The 27,034-nt window shown below is 39.4% G+C and overlaps 1 protein-coding gene across 1 annotated transcript in view; it reads left to right on the top strand.

Moving 5' to 3' along the window:
• MYH15 (myosin heavy chain 15) overlaps positions 1-27,034 on the top strand; it is a 135,153-nt gene that overhangs the window by 3,550 nt on the left and 104,569 nt on the right. The window contains exons 2-11 of the mRNA XM_054680862.2: positions 1,185-1,291; positions 5,147-5,290; positions 6,730-6,886; positions 7,522-7,549; positions 8,859-8,952; positions 11,135-11,227; positions 13,829-13,892; positions 14,429-14,524; positions 20,514-20,617; positions 21,812-21,950. Of these exons, the coding sequence (XP_054536837.1) occupies positions 1,185-1,291; positions 5,147-5,290; positions 6,730-6,886; positions 7,522-7,549; positions 8,859-8,952; positions 11,135-11,227; positions 13,829-13,892; positions 14,429-14,524; positions 20,514-20,617; positions 21,812-21,950 (1,026 nt within the window). The remainder of the gene's footprint in view (positions 1-1,184; positions 1,292-5,146; positions 5,291-6,729; positions 6,887-7,521; positions 7,550-8,858; positions 8,953-11,134; positions 11,228-13,828; positions 13,893-14,428; positions 14,525-20,513; positions 20,618-21,811; positions 21,951-27,034) is intronic.

The following is a 27,034-nucleotide window of genomic DNA, read 5'->3' as shown; positions in this document are numbered from 1 at the left end:
GTCACCCAGGCTGGAGTGCAATGGCATGATCTCGGCTCACTGCAACCTCCGACTCTCTGGTTCAAGTGATTCTCCTGCCTCAGCCTCCTGAGTAGCTGAGATTACAGGCACACGCCACCATGCCCAGCTAATTTTCGTATTTTTAGTAGAAATGGGGTTTCACCATGTTGGCCAGGCTGGTCTCGAACTCCTGACCTCGTGATCTGCCCGCCTCAGCCTCCCAAAGTGTTGGGATTACAGGTGTGAGCCACTGTGCCCGGCCTTATTTGTTTTTTGTAGAGACAGGACTGGGGGAGTAAAGGGTCTTGCTATGTTGCCCAGGCTAGTCTTGAACTCCTGGGGTCAAGAGATCCTCTCACCTTGGCCTCCCAAAGTTCTGGAATTATGAACATGAGCCACTGCACCCAGGCCCTTAAAATCATACTTTTTGTTCATCATCACTGTCTATCTGCTTCAACTGGGAGAGAAAGAGAAGCTGCCTCAGGTGTTCATAAGAGTTCTGGCTCATTTCACCCCAGACCTCTTGTTGGTTAATCAGTTTGTGGAGGGCTACTTTGCTTAGGGATGGGGTATAGGAACTGAGGACGGTGAAGAGAGAAAAATAACATATTGGGGGAAATAATATGAGCCGGTTATGTTGTTTGACAAAAACAACCCATATTCTCTCTCCTCAACCTGCCCCCCTGCCAATTCCACCATGTAATTCACTTAGCTGATTTCCATTCCAAGATTAGAAATAAGGTCTAAAGAAACCCTGAAGAACATAACCATTAATCTAAATTTTCACTTAGTTGTTCCCAGACTTTTTCTGAATGAGTTTTCTCGGGGGAGGGAATCTGGAAGGGGTGCAAGCACCAGGGCAACCACCAAAGTCCTGGGGTGTGAGTGGAGGAAAGTGTTGGGGTTGGGAGGGGTGTTGGGAGGTAACTTTCTTGTAGCAAAATGGTCTATGGTGCCCCCAAGCTGCTGCTTGCTGAGATGTTTCTTGTTCCTGTAGTGCCATTATGTGAGTGAGTGTATCTTCAGAATGAGCTTTCATGAGTTTATCTGACTTTGCAAGTTCCTGTAGTCAACAAGCCGATTTAGCAGAAATGAGATTAGATCTATCAGTATGAAAGTGTCCAGTGTGTATTTCTGTAAGTACTATAGCTATAATCCATTTTTTTTTTTTTTTTGCTCTACAGGGAAGAAGAAATGCTGGATTCCTGATGGTGAGAATGCTTATATCGAGGCTGAGGTAAAAGGGAGTGAAGATGATGAAACAGTAATTGTTGAGACAGCAGATGGAAAGGTAAAGAAATTTTTATTTCATTGCAGTGATGACTATGTTCTCTATCAAATAACTAAATATATTATTTCCATAATATTTTAATTAAAGATCTGGGGTAGGAGATGCCACTGACTCACTTTGGAGTCATTCATTTTAAGAAGCTCCTCCTTAAGTCAGTGGGCACAATGGCTCATGCCTGTAATCTCAGCATTTTGGGAGGCCGAGGCGGGCAGATTGCTTGAGCCCAGGAGTTTGAGAGCAGCCTGGGCAACATGGCAAAATCCTGTATCTACAAAAAATACAAAAATAAGCCAGTCGTGGTGGTACATGCTTGTAGTCCCAGCTACTTGGAAGGCTGAGGTGGGAGGATCACCTGAGTCTGGGGAGGTCGAGGTTGCAGTGAGCAGAGATCACATCACTGCACTCCTGGGCAACCAGAGTGAGATCCTGTCACCAAAAACAAACAAACAAACAAAAAAACTCCACTTACCATCACAGATTTAATGAAGAACAGTGAATAAATCAGAGTAAAACAATTGCCAGTGGCAAGGATTATTGACTAGAACTCACAGCCATTTCTACTTTTTCATCAATGTTTCAAGTCAGTATTTTTAAAAAAAGGTATCCTGTGGGGTGAATAATGACTTAAGGAACCATGAAGCAAGCTGTGTTTGTAGGATCAAGAATGAGATGTATAATTTGAGTAAAAATGGCATAGTGTCACAGAAGCCAAGAGATGGGGGAATGGCCAGTAATGACAAATGCCACAGAAGAAGATTAAGAGTTGGAGAAAGTCTTGGATTTCAGAATTAGGAGGTCATCTATGACCTTTGTAAGAAAAGGTTATATCAAGTGTTGGGGTACAAGCTAGACTGTAAGGTTCACAGAAGAAATGTGTAGTGAAGCCATAATACCCCCCAGCCCCTTCTGCCTGCCACCAAGGCATTCAGAGCAGCAGGGTAACATTGAGAAGACAGCTCACTCTCAGAACCTTTGCCTACATTGCTGACTTCACATTACCTGCCACCCCGTGGTGTAAGCCGGGCCCCATTTCTGTCCTACTTAAATGAACTCTTCCTTATAGATTTTACAGATGATTCCCTGCCAATATTCACTTCTCTAAACTCCTTTAAATTCTTTCTTTTCCCAAATCCATAACAAGCCACATCCTATAACAGATATTATTGATATCGAGAAAGTTTGTCTTTTTAATGCTCTCTTTGTTTTTAGGCAATTTACGATCTAACATGTTGCCATCTGATTTTTAAAATTCTGGAAGCCACTCATAAACTACCACATAGAATGCTTTCATATGTCTTCCTGACAGTCAATATCTGTTACGTAAAAAAATCTCAAATTAGGTAGATGTTATTTAACTCTTCAGGAAATTAAGAAAAGAACTTGGTGCTTTTTAACTGGAACATAAATAGGTGGACAAGGGAAAATTCAGCAAGAAATTTTCCTTAGTCCTAAATCAGTAAACTAAGAAATAGACTCAATCAGGGTCACTTAGCCTTGGGACAATATTTTATTAGAAAAGATCCCCCAAAGAAATCTTGTGCCCATTAGCAGTCACTCCCCCTTCTTTCCTCCTGCACTAGCCCCAGGCAATCACTGATCTACTTTCTATCTCTATAGATTTGCCTATTCTAGCAATTTCAGATAAATAGGAGCATATAATTGGTGGCCTTTTGTTTCTGGCTTCTTTCACTAAGCATAATGTTTTTGAGGTTCACTCACATTGTCACATGAATAAATATTTCATTCCTTTTTATGGATAAATAGTATTCCATTATAGGGCTATACCATGTTGTTCATCCATTCATCAGTTGATTGTCACTGGGTTGTTTGTATGTTCTGTCTATTATGAATAATGTTTCTATGAACATGCATGTGCAAGTTTTTGTGGGGACACATGTTTTCATTTCTCTTGGGTGTATAGCTAGGAGTGTATTGCTGGATCATATAGTAACTGTATACTAAGCATTTTGAGAAATTTCCATACTGCTTTCCAAAGTGGCTACCATTTTACGTTTCCACCAGCAACATATAAGAATTAAACTCTCTCCACATCCTTACTAACACATTTTATTTTCTTTTTGATTACAGCCATTCTATTGGGCATGAAGTGGTATTTTAATGTGATTTTTATTTGCATTTCCCCAGTGACTAATGATGTTGAGCATCTTTTCATGTACATTTTGGCCATTTGTTTATCTCCTTCAGAGAAATGTCTATTCAAGCTCTTTGCCCATTTTTTTAAATTGGGCTATTGCCTCTTCATTATTCAGTTGTAAGAGTTCTTATTACTTTCTGGTTGCAAATCCCTTATCACATGTATTATTTGTACATATTTTCTCTCAGTCTATGTATTATATTTTCATTTTCTTAATGATGACCAACTAAATTTTATTAGGCCTCCAGATGTGAGGCTTGCTCTTCTGAGCACATTCTCCAAAACAAACTACTGTCCCTTCAGCAGCACTTAAGGTGATTTGTGACTATAATGTGGTTACAACCATAGGAAGAAAAGGCCATTAATGCAGGTAGAAAGAAGAGTCTGAAGGTGGTTTATTTTGTCCTGCTTGTCCTTCTTTCATGTAATGAAGGTCCCATTCCCCCAGCTTCACTATCTCCCTGGCTCCAGGATTCCTCTTCCTCATGTTAGAAGTGACTACACTTCCAATCACCTTTGGTCTTTGTAACATTAACAAAGGCAATAAATCTAGTGGGTGTAAAGTACTACTTATTGATGAAAGTTGGAAATGAAAAAAATAGAAAAATAGAATTAGGGAAAAGGGGAGGTTTTTGAAGATATATGAGATATGATTACATTCTACATGGGTTTGAGGGGAGATGAGTCCTTGAAATACAGAAAGTGAAGGGACTCAAAAGAAGAGGGATTACTGTTAGAACAATGTCAAAGAAGACAGATGGATAGAAATTGAATCAAGAATGTAAAGAGTGTGAGAGCCTTGGAAAGAAGCCATCACCAACTAGGATTAAATGGGGCAATCAGTTGACACAAATATGTATTAATCATGGAAAAGGGCTATAGAAAGGGTGTTAGGAAACCTGTGAGAAGAATCCCAAGAAACTTTGATAGTAGAAATGCATCCATATTAATCAATATATTAATATTTATTGATTATTATATCCCAAGCATTGTGATAGGTGCTTTAATAACTATATGTAATAACTATAGTTATTATGACAACAACATCAAAAATGAACATGCATTGCAAGTTTTTGAACTTCATTAAAGAAGACAACATCAAAAATCCTTCTTAAGGTATTTATAATCTAGCCAGAAAATAGTCTAACATAGTCAATTATTAAAATATACAAAAGAGTATTAATGTAAAGATAGTACAAGTGGTAAGACTTAACAGAAGAGGACAAACTAATAAGCTGGAGTAGTTGGGAAGGTTTGAGGGAGGAGACAGGTTTTGAACTAGGTCTGGAAGGATAAGGTCTGCCTCCTTAATCCTCCACTCTAAGTTTCTTCTTTTAAATCTCCAAGGTATGTTGGGACATCAAGGGCTGGGAGTTAGGGGTTAGATTGTACATAATATGATCCGTGTACTCTTAGAGGGAATCAGGGCTAGCCAGAAGCCATAAGATTAGGGTACTGCATGATAGAAAATCTTGATATAACAAAAATACTGTGTTTACTTCATCTTTAGGGAAGGAGAGGGCTTTTTCAGGGAGAACACCTGTTTTTTTCCATGAAGGCTGGCTTAATTTCTTCTGGCCCCATCCCCTAATGAGGCATCATTTTTTCTTTTTGAGTCTGAATATTCTTTCTAATTCATGGGAAAATGAATACACATAGGAGACAGGGGAATATATCATATATTTTTCTTCTCTCTGCAGAGTCTGAGCATAAAGGAGGACAAAATCCAGCAGATGAATCCCCCAGAGTTTGAAATGATTGAAGACATGGCAATGCTGACTCACCTCAATGAGGCATCCGTGCTGCATACCCTGAAGCGGCGCTATGGCCAGTGGATGATCTATGTGTGTAATATGCTTTCCTGCTAAACTGTCATGTTGGCAGTCATATTGCATGTCCCAGTCTCTCCTGGGTGATCTCTTACATTGAGTTTAAGCATGCTCGCACAGGGATAGTCCTTGAGCAATGTCTACTGGGAAGCGACCTTATCTTAGCATTTCCCCAATTTTATTTTGTCAACATTCATATGCCTTCCCACAGGTCATCCTTAGTTAAAAGCATGAGGCTTGGAGCCTGACAGAGTAGCCACCAGCACTGTCACTTACTAGTTGTTAAGTTTCCTAACTTCTTGAAGTTGCCTTATCTATAAAGTGGGATAACAATGTCTGCCTTTCCATGGGAGCTTGGAGGATTAAATAAAAGAATGTAGGTAAAGCACATAGTTCAATGCATGTCACCTAGTTAGTGATTAATGAGTGAGATGATTTCTTCATCATCTTTAAATTGATGATGGTTGGTTGCTCAAGTTCTTTGACTTACTCAAAACCTATGCAGCAGAAACAGTGCTGAGTAGATTAAGCTAAGATGTAGCGTCTGGGACCCATGGCCATAGGAGCCATGGCACGCAACCAGCTTGCTCCTCAGCTCTCTGATTTACCATGTAACTGTATTAGTTTCCCTGGGATGCTGTAACAAAACGACCACAAGCTGGGTGGCTTAAAACAACAGAAATTATTCTCTTACAATGCTGGAGGCCAGAAGTCCAAAATCAAATCCAATCAGCAGGGCTGCACTCCCTCTGGAGGCTCCTGGGGAGAATCCTTCCTTGTCTCTTCCAGCTTCTAGCGGCGCTAGCATTCCTTTTGGTTGTATCACTCCAGTCTCTGCCTGCATTGTCACATCACGTTCTCCTCTGTGTGTCTCTTATAAGAACACAAGTTATTGGATTCAAGACCCACCTGGATGTCATCATCTTGAGACCCTTAACCCGTAATTACATTTGTAAAGACTCTATTTTTTCCAAATAAGATCACATTCACAGGCTCTGGAGAATAGGACATAAATATATCTATTTGGGGGCGACAATTCAACCCCTTCAGTGACTGAGTGACCCACATGAGCTAGTCCTTCTCAGTGCCCTAAAAATCAAGCCCCTAATCTTGCTGAGGCAGAGTCCCCGCTGGCCTCAAAGGCCTGATGGCTGGTTACTGAAATCTCTGCAGTCCTGCCATTAGGGTCCTCTCTGTCTTCAGAAGCTCCATGTGTCAGACTTGTTAGTAATTAGCAGGTCTCCCAGGAGAAAGGTAATCCCAGGTCCTGATGTTACTCTAACCTGGTTCTGTCTCTTCTTGTTAGAAGTCCCTTCTCTACATGATTCCAAAAGCTCCCCTCTGAGTTCCTTTATAAGTAATATTTGAGCAAATATTACTTGACACTGGAAGAGCTGACAAACCTGGAAGTATTTCTAATCTAGTTTCTGAAATCTTTTCTGATTTTCCCTCAGACATATTCAGGTCTCTTCTGTGTGACCATAAACCCTTACAAATGGCTTCCCGTGTATCAGAAAGAAGTCGTGGCTGCCTACAAAGGGAAGAGGCGATCAGAGGCTCCCCCTCACATCTTTGCTGTTGCCAATAACGCCTTTCAGGACATGCTTCACAGTGAGTAGCTGCCCTACAAAATGAAAAGTAAAAATATCTGATCTACTTTTTCTCTATGTCCCTAAGAGGCACTTAGGCATTGTGAGCAGAGCATGGCCTTTACAGTTAGCTAATCACTTGAAGCCTCTGTTTCCTTCTGGATAAAATGTGGGTGAAATAGTACCTACCTCCTAGGGTTATTGGGCCGATTAGTTTGTACATCAAAGTGAGATAATGCATTTAAAGTGCTCGGCCCAGTGGCTGGCCCAGAGTAAGCCCCCTGCAGATGTTAGCCTTTATTATATAAAGCATCTTCTATATTGTCTGGCACAAAGAAGTTATTCTATAGATATTATTACACAATGATTCTTAAAAGGCTTAAAATGGCAAGAATCTCAATCATTAGTTGGTTACCATTTATATGTAGCGCAAAGAAGTAGGCCTTTATATGTTCTTATGATTGGCATACATAGGGGCAAGAGAAAATCGATTTTACTCTGTACCATTTGAGGGGTATGTTTTTCTAACTATAAATGATGCTAATCCTTTCCCTTGTGTCTGATTTCAAATTGTAGCTAGGGAAATTTTGAATAAGTTCATACTAATACATAAATATCGAATATAAGAATATTCTGGCATTTTTCTTTCTTTTGTAGATCGAGAAAATCAGTCTATACTCTTCACGTAAGTGTTTGCCTTGTTTTTCTTTTTTGGCCTGAAGTAAGTTTCAGTGAAATAGATACCTCCATTTCACTGGGAATAAAACTTTGATTCGCCATCTTTGAATTAATTGCCCTTTAGATGCAATACATTTGAGGTAAGAAAAAGATACTCAGGAAATTGTCATAGTGCTTTAGTCAGTGATGACTCCAAATATGGGGTCAGCTAGTCTGCCTCCCTCATTTTCAGAGATCCTTTAGAAATAGTGCACAAGCTGGTCTTAATTACCTTCTTGAGGATTAAGAGAGCTACACTGTTCCAAATGGTCATCTTCAAAGGCCTCTGGACTGGCTAAGCAGAGGGGCTGAACGTCCAATAGGTATGCCCATGGAACAGATAACAAGCAGTTATGGGCAGCCAGATTGGGGCAGGTCAAAGTACATGAAGCAGTGGAAACTAAAAGATGGTGACATTTAGAGAAATAAGAAAGGGCGTAAAAAGGATAGACGGAAGGGTCACAGTGATATCTTATTGTATGTGAATTTTGATGAAAAGAGCCCTGGCTGGCCAGGTAAAGTGTCAGCATGGTGGCTGACACTCAAGGGGCTGTGAAGTGCTAAAGTCCTTTACCTTCCCATGCAATGATGGTGTTACCACCTAGTACATTGGGCTCTTCATTGGCTTCAGTTATCCCAAGAGGGATCATGAGGTCTCAGAATTTTAGAGCTACATGAACAGTTGGGAGTTCAGCCTTTCACAGAGAGGATAAACTATTTTCTGGAGTTTTGTATAGATAAAGGCAGGCAGGCCTTGATTCTATGATGCTTACGTTGAGGAGGCTATAAATTTGCCACTGTGCTCTTCCCACATTGCAAAGTTAGCTGGTTGTCAAAGGTAAGGTAAAGCCTAAAGCCCAACTGCCTGGTGAAGTGATTGGTAGCCCTCTTCTGAGAAGAGGGTTGGACTTGGCTATGTGGTAGCCTTCATACATGAAAATCTCTTGAACAGCTGGTAATGAGGAGACTTGTCTAGTTAGAAGAGGTGCTTTCCTGCTGCTTGTTATTAGGACCACAAGGAACAGGCTTCCTAATATTTACAAAAAGTTGTGATCTTTCTAACTCCAGATTTTTGCTCATGCTGTTTTTCCAGCCTGAAATGTCCTTGCCCTTCTCCCAACCAATTAAATGTCAATATATCCTCAAGTTCCATCTGAAGCTCTACTTTTATGTAAAAGCTTCCCTGCTTGCCATAGCCTATATAATCAAAATTACCTAACTTTCGTTGCATTGATAATCAGAACCAGTTAACTGTGTCACTGAATTTCAAATCACAGAGGAGAATCTGGTGCTGGAAAGACTGTGAACAGCAAACATATTATCCAGTATTTTGCCACCATAGCAGCCATGAGTGAATCCAGGAAAAAGCCGGTAAGTGTTTATATAGCTTGGTAGAAAAGATGAGGTGGCCCTATCCACTGGATCATGGAGGCTGTGTCCGGACCACTTTTGGGAAGTAAGGAGGCCACAAGCACCACAGGACAATTTGCAAATTATAGAAAAGTATTTTTTTTTTAATATTCCCTTTGGTCCTTGAGAGGATCATCAAGTGCTCCAAACAATAACATGAAAACATGAATTATGTAATTAATTTCACATCTGCTTAAAGGGGCATTTTCTGGCCTGGTCTTTGTTTATTGGACCTGTAAGTTAAGTCCTCAAGATTCAAACCATCTTACCTAAAGGCTAGGGTCATCAGTGGCTTGGATATTTCTGAATCCCTTTAGCTACTGTGAGATATCAGATTCCCACAAATATGCCCCAATAAAATTTTGCTTCATTCATACCTAATTCCTGGATCAAATTCTAAATGCCCAATGAATATACCCCTCAATGTTAATCACATACCACATTCAGAAAAACTTTGCCTTCCCTATTAAAAAAAATATCCTTGTTCATTTTAGTTTAACTTACTTTGTTTAGCTCCATTAACATGTTAATGGACATCATAATAACTTGAGGATAACTAAGACCATAAACATTGGTATGCAAAATAAAATTAGGCAAAATTTTGAATGGAACTCAAAATCAATGAGTTATTGAGCTGTTAGACTTCTCATTTTTCTATGTCTGGCATGATTATTTTGCTTTTTTCAATTCGATACTGGATGTTTGCTGTTTTTGCAAAGTAAGAAATATATTAAAATAGCCATCTGACCTAATTTTTAAACTATAGAAGTTTCTTTTTTTTACCACCACGTTCCTGAATTTGATTATTGATTTCTTTGGGTATCATTGAGCTCTTTTTATTTATTTATTTTTTTTTACGGAGTCTTGCTCTTTCGCCCAGGCCGGACTGCAGTGGTGCTGTCTCGGCTCACTGCAACCTCCGCCTCCCGGGTTCACGCCATTCTCCTGCCTCAGCCTTCTGAGCAGCTGGGACTACAGGTGCCCGCCACCGTGCCCGGCTAATTTTTTGTATTTTTAGTAGAGACGGGGTTTCGCTGTGTTAGCCAGGATGGTCTCGATCTCCTGACCTCGTGATCCTCCCGCCTAGGCCTCCAAAGTGCTGGGATTACAGGCGTGAGCCACCGCCCCTGGCCATTACTGAACTCTTTTATTCACTAGATGTAACTTTGTTTTTACAAGCATTTTAGATGTCTGTGGGTTTTTTTTTTTTTTTGGTGCGCATTAAATGGTTTGGTCTAGCCATTGAGTTTTATGATAATATATAATACAATACATAAATATAACACTTTTATGGAAATCCTTGCTCATATATATATAATGTTCTCTAACTTATTTGAAGGACAGTAAACCCATATTACTGAAAAGGGGTATAATATTTATAAATCCATAAATTATTGAGTACAGTATACTATATAAGTCCCCCCATAAGATGGGGAATATTATATAGTAGTAGGGATATAAGAAGAGATATAATATTTATAAATCCACAAATTATTAAATACCATATACTATATAATTACCCCCATAAAATTGGTCTTTAAGGCTGACTGGAAAACGACAAAGCCATGTAGATATGGTAGATAGGTAGATGATCTATTTTCGCCTATCAGCCTGAGCACACGTGATTCAAATTCAAGATCAATACTATTAAAAGTCACTACTCATTGTGAACCTCTAGATTACTTAGGAAAAGAAGCAAGCAAAAGTATAGTTTAATAACACCAAGAGTCTGTTGTATTATCCTAGGATAAATTTCCAAGTGCAAAGATCAGATGGGAAGAGAGGAAGATTAATGATGGGGGAAATATATGATATGTTTGTCTGGAAAAAAGCTTTGGTATGTTTTTCTTTTTTATTTGGTGACCATTTGCTTTTCCCACTCAGGCCAATGCCAACCAAAAAAGAAGCATTGCAAATAAACGAGCTCCCACATATTCATAGGGGTATTGTATATTGTTAGCCTCTGTCATCCAACTGTTTTTCTGATTTCTCATTCGAAGATAATATAACCAAATTTGGAAGCAGCTTTTGGCCATTGGTTATCAAAGCAAGAATGGGGTTTGACCTGGAGATGGAGGGCTTGCCGCATTACAGAATTCTACTAATAGTTTCATCAGCTGTACTTCTCTTGCATGTGTCTCAGGGGGCGTTAGAAGATCAAATCATGCAAGCGAATACTATCTTGGAAGCATTTGGAAATGCTAAAACCCTGAGAAATGACAACTCCTCTCGTTTTGTAAGTAACATGATTTAGCATAATATCAAAGTATTTAATTTGTAAGCAATGGTAAAACTTATATGTAAGCACATAGGTATGAAAAAATTCTAGAACACCAAAGAAGGTCTTTGATTAAAGTCTGTAATGTTAGATTTCTCAAAAAAAATTACTATCTATATCATTAAGACAATTAAATTTTTATAAATAAATATGCATTTGAGGAGTTTCTATTTGGTCAATTTCAAGAAAAAAGCATTTATCTTAATAGTTTCAAATTCCACTCCCAGTAGAGAAGCTCATCCAAAAAATTATAATAATCTTTTATATTTTATTATGTTTTACATATTTGAATTATTTTCTCATTCATGATTTCCTAAACCCCTTATAACAAGTCAATTTAGTAGGCACTTCCTAATTCACTTACTACAATTACTGTTTGTACTATTGCCTGTGGCCTCCTTAACCCCTGCATATTTTTCACTGGAGACATTTTGGGGGGCTGGGGAGAAAGTATTTTTAAGTAGCTTTTGATAACTAAAACTCCCATAAAAGAGGAAGAATTTGGATTTCTAAACCTAGTTTAACAAATCCATATTATGCCAAGAATCAGTGGCAGGGAGCCACTGTATAATTTACAAGAAAATTTGCAGAAGGCTTCCTGTTTGAGTCTCCGGGCATAATTAAATAATAACCTCATGCCGATTTGGCTAGTTTCCATCCAAAGCCTTAGAGCTTCTCTGTCCACATTTAGATGAGCTTACAGTGTCTGGCTGGTCATAGCAGGTGCTAATACTGGTTCATAAAACAACTGGTAGATTTGGGATGCTTTAGAATGCTAAAGGACTTTCTGCTGAAATATGAAAGATAGAAAGCTGGGGGAAAAGCAAGGGAGGCAAAGGGGAGCAATAGAGGGACAGAAAAAGAACATTTTAAAAAAGGAAAGAAGAAAGACAAGGAAAAAAATAAAAGGAAGAAAGGGAAGAACATCAGGTAAAAAGAAAGATAGCCAGGTGTGGTGGCTCATGCCTGTAACCCTAGCACTTTGGGAGGCTGAAGTGGGCAGATCACTTGAGCCCAGAAGTTCAAGATCAGCCTGGATAACACAGTGAGACTTTGTTTCTACTAAAAATAAAAATATTAGCCTGGAGTGGTGGTGTGCACCTGTAGTCCCAGTTACTCGAGTGGCTGAGGCTGGAGGATGGCCTGAACCCAGGTGTTTGAGGCTGCAATGAGCTATGATGATACCACTACACTCCTGCTGGGTAACAGAGTAGGAACTTGCCTTAAAGAAAAGAAAGCAATTGAAAGAGAACAGAAAGGAGAGAAAAGTTGGAAAGATAGAAGGAAAGAAGTAGAGGAGAAAAATAAACATGAAGATGGATAAATGGAAGGAAAGAAAGAAGAGAGAAAGAAAAAGGAGTTCAAAAAAATCAAGAAATCTGGGTTAAAATTTTCAATTAATACTAAATAGGTATGTATACATATACTTCTGTATATGTGTATGTGCACACATACATATTTACCTGCATGTTTGTGTGTATGGGTATATATACATGTGTGTTTGTGTGTGTGACTCCCACTGTCCTACATATTTTAATGTACTAGTTCGATCCCCCTGTACAGAGCCACTCACGTCTTCTTGCCAGGCTGCTGTCCTGCCCTGATGCCTTCCTGGCATGGGCCAACCTCCACCAGGCTGTCTTCCTCCCTGTTCCAGCATCCTCATCCCACAGGCTCTAGCTGCCACCAGATGGTGCCACCTCCTCAGCTGCATCTGGCATTCTGACATGGGCACTGGCACCTCTGGACAGCATTTCAGCCCCTCTAGATCCTGCCTTATGACTTTTCACTGATAAGGAAGAAAGGGTGCCCGTCTATTATTTATGCCAAGGTGTGCTATGAAACATAAATTAGATCACATCACTCCTCTGCTTAAAACCTTACAATGTCTCCCAAGCACACATAAAATAAAACCCTACCCTTTCCCGTGTTCTACATGGCTTAGATGATATGGAGTTTGTCTACCTCTTCGATTCCATTTTATGCCCCCCCTTTCTCTGACTTTCTAAATTCTAGGATATTGGCTTTTCTTGTGATTTTATGTCAGAGCTGTTGCAGTAGCTGCTTATCCAGTAGACTATAAGATTCATGAGGGTAGGGGCCATGTCTATTTTTCTTGTGCGGTATCTCCAGTGCCTAGAAGGTTACCTGGATCTTAGTAGATGCTCAATGAATGTTTGTTGCATGAATAAACAAATATGCTGAGGAAATATTTTTCTCATCTTTAGATAAGAACAGTGAGGCCCAGAGAGATTTCACAATGCCCACAAGAATACACAGGTAGCAATCAGCAGATTTGGGGCTGCAAGCCAGAACCACTGCTAGTCCTGACAATCATTCTGGCTTCCTCCAGATATTAGCTGGTGCTATCTCATCTCAAACCCACATTGCATTTTTCTCTTCTTTTCTTTTCTTTCTGTCTTTTTTTGTTTGTTTGTTTTTTACTTTTGGGGAAGTAGTCATTTTGAGAGTTACATATAATGAAGCCATTGCAAGTGCTTGGAAAATGTGAATAGGGAACTGTGTTTTGTGTCTGACTGTGTTCTGTGTCCACACTAGGGCAAATTCATCAGGATGCACTTTGGTGCCAGAGGCATGCTGTCATCTGTGGACATTGATATCTGTAAGTAGTCATTGCACTATCTGATTACTTTTTTCTTTTCTTCCCTTCCTTCCCTTCCCTTCTCCTTCCTTCCTTCCTTGCTTCCTTCCTTCCTTCCTTCCTTCCTTTCTTTTCTTCTTTCTTTCTTTCCTTTTCTCTCTCTCGTTCTTTTTCTCCCTTCCTTCCTTCTTTTCTTTTCTTTCTTGACAGGGTCTTACTCTGTTGTTCAGGCTGGAGTGCCGTGGCATGATCATGGCTCACTGCAGCCTCGAATTCCTGGGATCAAGCAATCCTCTACCTCAGCCTCTCAAGTAGCTGCAGCTACAGGCATGTGCCACCATGCCCAGCTAATTTTAAAATCTTTTCTTTGTGGAAATGGGGTCTCACTATGTTGCACAGGCTGTTTTCAAACTCCTGGCCTCAAGTGATTCTCCTGCCTTGGCCTCCCAAAATGCTGGGATTACAGTTGTGAGCCACTGCACTCAGCCTGATTACTTTTCTTCTACATTTTGCAAGAATGCCTAAGTATGAATTTTTATTCATTTCTCATCATCCAGATTTGCTTGAAAAGTCCAGGGTGATTTTCCAGCAGGCTGGAGAGAGGAACTACCACATATTCTATCAAATTCTATCTGGACAAAAAGAGCTTCATGGTAAGTGTAGGATTCTGGAGCTTAGGGTTATTCCAAAACAAGAAAAATAAGTCATATTTGGGGGATGAAAAAGTGTTATTCGGTAAGTTTCTTAGCCTATTTAGACCTCAGTATATTCATCCTTAAAACTTAGGGAATTGAATCAATTATAGAACTAGTGTTGTATAATTTTATATGGACAGACAGTAAATGGCAACACTTCTTTTTCAATTTGGTAGCAAAAAGAAGCAGAGTATTTGGAAATGGGTAGGATGCCCAGCAGAGGTGAGTGAGTGTGTGTGTGTGTGTGTGTGTGTGTGTGTGTGTATAAAAGCATTAATTTAAGGCCTTAATTAGAGCTACATGGGTGGTATAGATAAGAGACCAGGGGAGGGAAATAGCATCATAGTGTGTGGTGGTCAATGGGAGTTTTCTCTCTTTTTTCTTTTTTAATAGAGATGGGGTTTCACCATGTTGGCCAGGCTGGTCTCAAACTCCTGGCCTCAAGAAATCCTCCTACCTTGGCCTCCCAAAGTGCTGGGATTACAGGTGTGAACCACCGTGTCTGGCTCAGGGAGTTTTATAAAGAAGGGGAATTTAGGTTGGGATATGAAGAATGGGAAGGGGATTCAGTCAGACAAAGTGAAGAGTGGAGGCTACTTCTGGTAGGAGGAAGAGTGTACACAATGTTGGGAAAGGGCAAAGCAGGAGCAGGGAACAGAGAGACCAGGTTGACTAAAGGAAAAGGTCTGCACAGAGGAATAGTGGAGATTTTATTCCGATGGTTTCTGAACTCAGGGAGTTGGCAGAGCAAGTGTGTCAGTGTGTTGTGGGGGGTGCGGCAATAGGAGGTCATGATTTATTGAGGGCAGTGTTTGGGACGATTAAGCTGGTAATGGGCAGGATGGTGTGGAGGCAGAGACTTGGATGGAAGGGATTGCAAATGTCCCAGTATGAGATGACAAGACAGTGATCTAAGAGAGTGTCTGAGAATGGAAGGGTGGGGGAAAAGGGATAGATGCATGGAAGAATAGACAGGTCTTGGTAGAGACTGAATGTAAGAATGAGGAAGAGTGATGAGTCAGTCAAAAATATCCCCAAGTTTTGTGATTTGATTAGGAGAATGATAGTGCCATAAACATAAAATAAGAAAAAAAATGTGGAATAAGGGAATGAATTTCATGTATTTATTCAACAAATATTTATTATGGAGCTGCTATGTGTACACCAGGCACTGCTTTTTAATCATAGGGGATACAGTGGTGAACAAGGTAGACAGGACTCTGCCCATGTGAGCTTATAGTCTAGTATGGAAGACAGGCAACAAGTGAGTAAAGAATACATGATCTAGGCTGGGCGTGGTGACTCCTACTTGTAATCCCAGCACTTTGGGAGACTGAGGCAGATGGATTGCTTGAGGTCAGGGGTTTGAGACCAGCCTGGCTAACATGGTAAAACCCAGTCTCTACGAAAAATACAAAACTTAGCCAGGCATGGTGGCAGGTGCTCGTAATTCTGGCTACTCAGGAGACTGAGGCAGGAGAATCACTTGAACCCAGGAGGCGGAGGTTGCAGTGAGCTGAGAATGTGCCACTGCACTTTAGCCTGGGTGACAGAGTGAGACTCTGTCTCAAAAAAGAAAAAAAAAAAAAAAAAACCATGATCTAATTTCTTTGTAGGTTATATGGCAGGTCTATAAAGAACAATAAAGTACAGTGAGGGGACAGAAAGAAATGGGGTTTGGTAGGGTTGTGGATAGTTCTATTTTAGATGAAATTGTCAGGGAATTTCTCCGAAAAGACAACATTCTTTGCAGACACCTCAATGAGTAAGGGAGCAAGTAGGCAAAGATTTCCAGGAATAAAATCCCAAGAGGAGGGAACAGTGAGTACAAAGGTCCTGAGGCAAGAATGCATTTGATTTATTCTTGGAATAGCAAAATGGCCACTGTGGGTGGTAGAGTAGAGAGGGTAACATAGGGTAAAATAGGCAGGGGCCAGACCATGCAGTGCATTGCAGGCCATGGCAGACCATTTAAAGTGGCATAGGAAGTCATTGGAAGGGGAGAATTACACGCTGATTTGATTTCCGAGGTATTGCATTTGAGGTAAGCCTTTGAGGACAACAATGCTCCCACAGAAGTGGACATAGGGTAAGATTACAGATCCAGGCTAGTAAACTGATGGGAACAATTCTCCCAGTCCATTATGCGACTAAGTATGGTATAAATCTAGCAGTGTTTTGACTACTTGGTTTTTAAAGTACCCTTACCAAATGGGGAAAGCTCTGCAAACGAGACAATTATTTTTGCCATAGATGTAGTTGGTGTTATGTAAGCAGCACGTATTCTCCTCCCCACCTTCTCTCCACCTCAACCTGGAACAGGATTTTTTTTGATCTTCCATTGATTAGTCCTATCAAATCTAACACTCTTGACATGTGTTTCTGGATGGTATAGAGCAACTGACACGTAAGATCTAATGTGGGTACCAGCAGAGACTGCAAGATTATTTTCAGAGCAACTCTGTTTACTAATAGAAGCATCTGATGCCTTTGGGCTGCTATGGAAAATGCATGCTTATCCTGAGTTCATTTATCTTCTTCTGTCTTTGGGGGTTGCTGAGATTGATTACTGTGCAAAGTCTGACATCTGGTGGTCCAAATTGGGTATTGTCAGTCTACCTGTTTTAGCACCCGTTGTCCTTTTGGGGGACATTTTAAAAGATGATCTGGAACTCTTACCATCCATGTTTGCTAAAGAAGAGCTTCAGAGTATCCTGAGGCTTAATACAAGAGGGCATATCTTAACGATATGAGGATGATGTCCACATATCCTGAAATATGAGGATTTGTCCATACTACAAAAGAATTGGGTATGGAAATCACAGCAGAGAGGCTGGTCACCCACTGAAGGAGCAAAGGAAATGAGGTGACATGTTACCTCAGAGCCAGCCCCTATTTGACCTCTACATGGCCACAAGCACCCCTTCACTCCTTTGCTCTCAATTATATCTGACCCTTGTTCCAGGCATAGCTAAGGCTCATTTCTTCAGTTCTTTTGGACAGGGCTCATTCAAAATCCTTAGTTCTTACTGCCGTCTGTATAGCTTGGTCCTACATATATTTTCCCTTTTCTCCTCTTTTTCTTTTGACTTTTTTTCTTTCTATTTATTTATTGTGTCTATTCTTGCTATTCAACTAGTGTATAAATTCCAGGAGTGATGGTAAGTGACCAAGAGGTCCTTCCGTCCTGGAATCCTTGACATTTGGCCTCAACCCTGTGTATTCACTTCATAAAGTATACAACAATTGTGCATCATCAAGAGAGAATCTACTGAATGAACAGGAAAAAATATTTGCAAACTGTACATCTGATAAGGGCTGAATATCTAAAATATATAAAGAATTCAACTCAATAGCAATAAAACAACTGGATTAAAAAATGGATAAAGGACCTGACAGACATTTCTCCAAAGAAGACATGCAAATGGCCAACAGGTCTATGAGAAAAGCCTCAACATCAATAATCATCAGGGAAATGCAAAGCAAAAACCATAATGAGATATTGTCTTACTATCAGAAGGCAAGAGATAACAAATGTTGGCAAAGATGTGAAGAAAAGGCAACCCTTTTTCACTGTTGAGTCAACTGTAAATTACTACAGTCATTATGAAAAATGGTATGAAAGTCACTCAAAAGATTACAAACAGAACTACCATATGATCCAGTCATCTACTACTGGGAATACATCCAAGGGAAATGAACTCAGTATCCTGAAGAGGTACCTGTACTTCCATGTTCAATGCAGCATTGTTCACAATTGCCGAGATAGAGAAAAAACCTAAGTGTCCATGAAGGATGACTGGATAAAGAAAACGTGGTATATATACACAATAGGATACTATTATGCCTTTAAAAAAAGAAGGAAATCTTGGCTGGGTATGGTAGCTCATGACTGTAATCCCAGCACTTTGGGAGGCCCAGGAGGGAGGATTGCTTGAGCCCAGGAGTTCAAGGTCAGCCTGGGCAACATAGCAAGACCCCGTTTCTACAAAAAATTTAAAAATTAGTTGAGCATGGTGGCATACACCTGTGGTCTCAGCTACTAGGGAGGCTGAGGTGGGAGGATCACTTGAGCCTGGGAGATTGAGGCTTCAGTGAGCTGTGATCATGCCACTGCACCTTAGCTTGGGTGACAGAGTGAGACCCTGCCTCAAAAGAAAAGGAAAGAAAATCTTGTTATTTTTGTCAAGTATGGCAACATGAATGAACCTGAAGGACATTATGCTAAATGAAATAAGGCAGGGACAGAAAGACAAATACCACATGATCTCACCCATGTAGAATCTAAAAAAGCTGAATAAGTTCAGAAGATCTATTGTACAACATAGTGATTATAGTTAATAACAATGTATTATATACTTGAAATGGCTAACAGAGTAGATTTTAAATATTCTCACCACCAAAAAAAAAAAGTATGTGAAATGACAGATACATTACTTAGCTGGAATAAGCCATTCCACAATGTATACATGTATCAAAACATCATGTTGTACACCATAAATATATACAATTTTAAATTGTCAATTTAAAAAATAAAAATCATTTCAAAAACAAGTACTGTAAAAATTTTTACAGGATATTTTTATTAAAATACACATATTCACATTCTGCTGGATTTAAGCTAGGCCAATTTTATTTTTAAAGTTTTATAAAACAAATTTATTGAAGTTCTTTTCACCTAAAGTACACTGCACGTGTTTTACGTATATAACAGGTGTTAACATATATATGAGTGTGTATGAAACTGTCACCACAATCAACATAATGCATGTATACTTTCAAAAGTGTCCTTGGATCTTTTATAATACCTCCCTCCTGTCCCTTTTCACTCATTGGAGCCCTCCTTTCCCAGCCCCAGTCCCTAAGTAACCACTAATATGCTTTCTGTCACCATAGATTAGTTTGCATTTTCTAGAATGTTTAAAGACAAAATCATAGAGTGTATATTCTTCTTGTCAGGCTTATTTTACCCAGCATAATTATTTTGAAATTCTTCCATGTTCTAGCACGTATTTATAGCTCATTCCTTTGTTTGCTGAATAATAATCCACTGTATGGATATACAACAGTTTGTTAACCCATTCAACTGCAGATGGTTATTTGACTTGTTTTCTAACAAAACTGCTATGAACATTTATGTAGCCCAATTTCTTTGTTTCTGAGATTTGGAGTTCAAGATAACCGATTTTCACTTCATTGAGCAATAAATAGAAAAATAAGATCAGCTCAAAAAAACTTCACTGGGAGCAAGTGTTGGACAGTGAAAGGTTAATGTGATTCTGCCAAGTCAGCTGATAATGCGCGGCTGACAGCCTGCCTCTGCTTCAGCCTGGATTATGTTTCCTGACTAAGTGAATCATGTCAGGACTCTTAGACATATCAGGGTGCAGCACTGAACACAACAGCTGATTTATGGATCCCTTGAAAGACAGACTCAGTTCTCTAATAGCGAGGATGTGATGTGACAGGCTTGCCCTGCTAATGTTCCCTGGGCGCTGACCCCAGGTTCTGGCTGCTTCCTAGCTTTTGAAGCTCAGGTCTGTTCTACTTATAATTTTACAAAATACTTTTGTCCTCCAGCCCTCAGTCATAAATCTAGGCCAAATTCCTGTTTTCAAAGTTTTGCCAACACACATTACATGTGTTTTTGTTGTTGTTGTTGTTTGTTTGTTTTTGTTTTTTTTTTAACACCAATTGAAACTGCGGCAATTGAATCGCTTTTTGAATTTGCCAGCCTGTCTTCTCTTGGGAGGCATTAACACATGACTGACAAGTTAATAGAGGGCAAACATTGATTGTAGAAGTTTGGGTCTAAAATATGGATTTTATTTTGGCTTGTTTACAAGTATGATATAAACTGTAGACTAAACTGCGAATATTGACCAATTATTTTCTAAGGCCTTGCAGATTTCTTTAAGCTGTTTAACGAATGGTTTTCCCACTCTAGACATGCTCCTGGTATCTGCAAATCCCTCAGACTTCCACTTTTGCTCCTGTGGAGCAGTTACTGTGGAGAGCTTGGATGATGCTGAAGAATTGCTGGCCACAGAAGTAAGGCTTGTTAGTTGTCAAAGCAAAATCTGGTAATGGCAATGAGAAATGAAAGACAGAATCTTAGAGTTCTGTTCTTAGGGACCCAGAGAAGTGGTCTTGCTTCCGTAGGGGTGTAGGGCTGCTTCTGTCCAAAGTTTACTTATTTATGAGAAAACTGCACATTGTCAATATAGTAACTTTGGAAGCTATGAAAAAGTAGAAAGATATTTCAACTCAATGGCAAACATCTCTTTTGTTTGGTGTATATCTTTACAGTTTTTATTCTGTTTTTATCTATTTGCAGCTGCTTTTGTATGGTCATGTTAGTGTTTTTTGTTTTTTACCAAAAGACTGTAATTATGCTGCATAGACATTTGGCATATAGAATTTGCTTTCTCAGTTTAATCGTTTAAGCATTTCAAGTATCGTTAGGAACTCTTCATAAACATTTAAGTGGATACTTAAGATTTTATCAGGCATTTGTCCTGTTGTTTATTGAGCTATTCTCTTAGTGTTAGACTCAAGTTTTTTTTTCACTCCCACTGAGGTGAATATCTCTGTAGCTAAACACTTTTTCTGTATATCAGATTCACCTTATGCTAGATTCCTAGAAGTGAAAATACTAAGGATTATGAATTTTTTATAGTCCCTTGGTACATATTCTAAATTAACCACTAGAAAGATTGTACCAATTTTTTCCCTCCTGGGGTGTATGAAAATGCACACCTTGTGCAGTGGATTCTTAGGATGCAATTTTCTGGTGAGGTGGCTTTTCTTAAACCTTTCTTTTCACCAGTCTTTGAAATGTGTCTCCTCTGGAATAAAGTCAGAACCTGTGGGATCACAGAAACAAGCAACTCAGCAGATATGGTGCTTTCTGCCATAACCACGAAAGGCAAAATAATTGACCTCATATAGCCAGTTAGTGATCTGTTGCTGGAAGGAACAAGAGAGAGGCAGGGCATTGAAGGAAAGTTCTAAAACTACTGGGAACTAAACAAGCCTAGTCTTGTGCCTTCCTAATTCTCTTTTAAAGGGATGAGCAGACTGCGGGTGACCAAGTGCCAACAGGGCTGATTTGCATTGCTTTGAACAGAGCTGTCTGTCTCATTCCCCTCAGCCCACAGCCCGAGGTGTAACACAGCGGGGGTGAGGTGCTCACTGCAGCCATTAGGCAAATGAAGACAGGGCCATCTGTTTCTCTTTTTACAGCAAGCCATGGACATCTTGGGCTTTCTTCCTGATGAGAAGTATGGATGCTATAAACTCACTGGAGCCATCATGCACTTTGGAAACATGAAATTTAAACAGAAACCTAGAGAAGAGCAACTGGAAGCAGATGGCACAGAAAGTAAGAATTACTTTGAAGATATGGTATATACTTCAAATCCCTGGGCCCAAGCCTGCTCCCCTTTACCTTGCAGTTAACTTCATCTCTTACTTAAAATTAATCAATAGTGTCTCCCTTGATTGCTGTTCTTCAAAAACGGTTCTGTCAACTACCATTCTAATGTAGAATCCTCCTATCGCAGAATAAGAAGCACTCCTCAATAATTATTGATGATCCAGTCAATTTGCTAAACTTGGGTGAAGGAGAATTAAGACACAGTATGCCTTTAGCACGTAGGTTATTGAGAACAATGAGAGAAAGGAACAAATTATGGCCGGACACCGTGACTCACGCTTGTAATCCCAGCACTTTGGGAGGCCGAGGTGGGTGGATCACTTGAGGCCAGGAGTTCAAGACCAGCCTGGCCAATATAGCGAAACCCTGTCTCTACTAAAAATACAAAAAATTGGCCAGGCGTGGTTGCACACACCTATAATCCCAGCTACTTGGGAGGCTGAGGCATGAGAATCGCTGGAACCCGGGAGGTAGAGGTTGTAGTGAGCCGAGATCGCTCCACTGCACTTCAGCCTGGGTGACAGAGCAAGACTCAGTCTCAAAAAAATAAAATAAAATAAAAATACAAAAATAAGGAGCAAATTATGATAAAATGTATTAAGTGACATAATGGAGATGTGAACTAAGGCCCTTGGAATTCCAGTGGGAAGTAACTAACTCACAGGGGTGAGACCAGGAGGCTTTATTTCTCCTTGTTTTTTCTTCACATTTAAAAAAATCTATACTCTTATCTGCTTACCAGAAATATTTGAGGCATCTTACAATGAATGATCTGTCTAGAATGATCATTAAAATAAATCCCCACAATTATGAAAAGAAGAAAGCATAGTTGTTATTACATTTAATATTAAAATTCCTTACAACCGAAACAAAAAGAGAAAACCCATTCATTCAACTCTTTCAACAACTACTTTTTTAAATTTTATATTTTTAATGAATAAAATATATATAACATACAATTTACAATTTTAGCCATGTTTAAGTGTACAGTTCAGTGGCATGAAGAACATTCACATTGTTGTGTAATTAGCAATGTAATCCACTGCCAGAACTTTTTCATCATGTCAGCCTGAATAAACTATGTACTTATTAAACCAAAACTCCCCATTATCCCCTTCCTGTACTCCTGGTAACCACTGTTTCACCTTCTGACTCTAGACACCTTATGTAAGTGTAATCATACAATATTTGACCTTTTGTAACTGGCTTATTTCACTTAGCATAATGTCTTCAAGGTTCATCCATGTTGTAGCATGTATCAAAATTTCATTCCTTTTTAAGGCTAAATAATATTCCAGTGTATGCATATAACACGCTTATCTTTTCATCAGTCTATGGACACTTGGTTGCTTCCACTTTTTGGCTATTGTGAGTAATGCTGCTATGAATGTTAGTATATAAATATCTGTTTGAGTCTCTGCTTTCAATTCATTTGTGTATATACCTAGAAGTGGAATTGTTAGAATAAATGGTAAATCTGTTATATTTTCTAGGAACCATCATATTGTTTTCCACAGTGGCCATACCTCTTTTCATTTTCACCAGCAATGCACAAAGTTTCCAATGTCTTCACACCCATGCCAACATTTGTTGTTTTCTGTTTTTTGGTTTTTTTTTTTTTTTGTAGTAGCTATCTTCATGGGTATAAAGTGGTATCTTATTGTGGTTTTGATTTGCATTTCCCTACTGGTTGGTGATGTTGAACATCTTTTTATGTGCTTATTGGCCATTTGTATATCTTTTGAGAAATGTCTATTTAAGTCCTTTGCCTGTTTTTAAAATTAGGATTTTTTTGTTGTTGTTTGACAAGTTTGTGATTTTTTTTTTTTTTTTTTTTATGGAGACAGAGTCTTGCTCTGTGGCTTAGGCTGGAGTACAGGGGGGCAATATCAGCTCACTGCAACTTCTGCTTCCCAGGTTCAAGCGATTCTTGTGCCTCAGCCTCCTGAGTAGCTGGGAAGCTGGGATTACAGGTGCACCACTACACTGGGCTAATTTTTATATTTTTAGTAGAGATGGGGTTTTGCCGTGTTGGCCAGGCTGGTCTCAACTCCTGACCTTAAGTGATCTACCCACCTCGGCCTCCCAAAGTGCTGGGATTACAGGCCTGAATGCCTGGCCTGTTGTGCAACAAATAATTTTGGAGGCCAGTCTGTGCTAGGGACTATTCTTGATGCTAGGGATACATCCATGAACAAGATATTGTCCCTGTCTTGTCTAGTGTGGGAGGTAGACAATAAATACATAAATACGTAACAAGTTCCATACAAAAAGGAAGTAAAGCAGAGTTAAAAAAATAAAGAATAATAGGATACAGAGGTTGTTGTAGATAGGGTGGTCAGGAAGTCAGTCCCTCAGAGAAGAGGACACAGCACAGATGTGAATGAAGTGAGGCAATGTGTTATGAAGATCTTGTAAACATCTTATATATTAACATATTCACATATGCTTTTATGGCATCTTATTTTATTTTTGCCATCCTGTTTGCTTTTTCCATGCTTTAAAACAAAGGCTTTTCTTAAAGAATGGTTTTTATTACAAAAACAAGGCATACTTACTGATAAATCAAAAAACACAGATGAGCAAATGAAATGTGTAATCTCCTCCACTCTCCCTTTTGGCTTCTTCTCAGGTTCTTTGCTGGAGCTTCCTTATCTTCCCTACTGCTAATTGCTCTAGGGCTGCTCAGGGCTCAAGCCTTGAATCTTTCCTCTTCCCTTTCTGTGCTCATTTCTTTGGTGCCCATCTCAAACACAACATGAATAGAACTGAACTCTTCATCCCACCCTGCCTTTACTACCAACTCTTCATTTCTCGGTCTTCTTCAAAAATGCCACCTAGGTTCTCCCAATTGCCCTGACTCAAATCTCAGAATCATCCTGGACTCCTCTCTTTTTCATTGTCTCTACCTTTGAAATACATCCAAAAGCTCACAACTTATCACCATGGCCATGCCCACTGCCACCACCTAGCCCGAGCCACCATTTCTTACTACAGCCTCCTTCCTGGTCTCCCTGCTTGCATCCTTGCCTACGATGGATAGTTGGATAGCTCTGCACCCAGAAGCTACTGTCAGTCCTTTCACAGTGTCAGTCAGCCCTTGTTCCACCATGTCCTGCTTCTGCTCTAAACTCAACAATGGCTCCAAATAAAACCCCACGTTCCTGTCACAGCTTCCTTAACCTCTATGATATTAGGTTGGTGCAAATGTAATTTTGGTTTTTGTCCTTACTTTTAATAGCAAAAACCGCAATTATGTTTGCACCAACCAATACTTCTCTGTCTCTCTCTAATCCCTACCGTTAGTAGCGAAATCTATCATTTTCTCGTCTCTCATTTCCCTCCACTCACATGTCCTGGCCTCTTGGATGTTTTTGGAGCATGTAAGCACTCCTATTGCAGGACTATTTTCACTAATTCTTCTTTCTGCCTGGAACTTTTCTCCTGTCCTCATGTCTTACTCCCTCACTTATTAAAGTAACTTCTTGGATGTTACCTTGTTAGAAAAGCCTTCTCTAGCTACCTCCACCACTATCCCCCTAATCTAAATATTTTTCTTCATGTCATTCATACAGCTAGTTTTTATTGAATGTCCTAGCCTCCACCCCTCAATCTCCACCAGATGTAAGCTTTGTAAGAGCAGGGACCTCATTTGGTGTGTTCACTGCTATATTTCCAGGTTTTAAAATGTGCCTGGCACATAGTAATGGCTAATTATTCATTAAGTGAATCCTACCTACTCAGAGACAATCACTGTGAATGCCAAAGGACATATTTTTTACGCATTTTCTAGTTGAATATGCACATATAACTTTTTAAAATAAAAATATGTGATCATATTCATGTTGTTTCAGCCTAGTATTTTTTAACCAAATTATATGTGAACATCTTTTGTCTTTTCTGCAATATCTTTTTAGATGGCTACAAAATATTCCATTGTATGAATGTACCATAATTAACTTAAGCATCTTACTGGATACTGAGTTTTTTTCAGTATGCTTCTACCTTTAGCTCATTTTAAAAATGGAGGTGTTGAATTTTTCTTTAATTCTAAGGGTTCTTAATATATTAAGCTTTGGTAAATTTTTCCCAGTTAATTATTTAGGAAGGTTTTGAAGGAGCTGGACAGATGGAGAAGAAGGAACGGGGAAGGGCACCCAAACCCAAAGGGGCATCTTAGCCTTTGCCTCTTTCTTGAGTTCCAACTCCATATTTCCAACTCTCAGCTGCATATTTTCTAGTATCCTAAACTCTGCATGGCTAAAAGTCCATCATCTCCCCTAAATGATGTCTTCCTATTGGCATTTCTATTCATATTTATGGTATTGTTCTTCTTTCTACTTCTCAGACTGGAAACCTCCTAGTCATATTTCTCAGTCTCTCTTTCTCCCTTTCTCATTACGAATTTGGAGCTTCAGCATCTCACACTTCAGCATTCTGCAATGGGTTCACTCTGTACTTTAAAACTTCCTACTCTGGTCTGTCTTGCACATTTCCAAAATTAAGCATTCTAAAGCATGACTCTAATTATGTCATTTCTCTGCTTACAGCTCCTTTAACATTTCCCCATTCTTTAATTAATATGTTATAGAGGCATTAGATGTCTTCTGCGACCAGAAGTCACCCGCTTTTCTCAGTTTCTCACTCACTCCCTGGTATCGTAGTCCAGTCCATCTGGGTTACAACCTCTTCTTTGACCATACCTTGTACTCTTCAACGCCTGTGGCTTCAAGTCGTGCTGTTCATTGTTAAGGAAACTCTTCTTCTCCCATATTTGCCTACAAAAACTCTTGTCATCCTTCAAGGCTCAGATTGAATGTTGTTTCTTTTTTAATCCTTCCCCAGTCATGCAGTCCAGAAGGGCTCTTTCCCTACTTCACAGTTTTGTGATACTCGATTTCTGTGTCTCTTATGCAGTTGTTTTACTGACATACTATTTTTTCCCATGTCTTATTTACTCTCATAGATTATAATTTCTTGATGCCAGGGATTTTTGCCTTTTTTATTTATCTTCTTATTACATTATCTAG

Source organism: Pan troglodytes, chromosome 2 (genome assembly GCF_028858775.2).
Source record: "Pan troglodytes isolate AG18354 chromosome 2, NHGRI_mPanTro3-v2.0_pri, whole genome shotgun sequence".
Lineage (NCBI taxonomy): Eukaryota > Metazoa > Chordata > Mammalia > Primates > Hominidae > Pan > Pan troglodytes.
The sequence above is the reverse complement of the archived record's forward strand: the minus strand, read 5'-3'. Positions and strand labels throughout refer to the sequence as shown.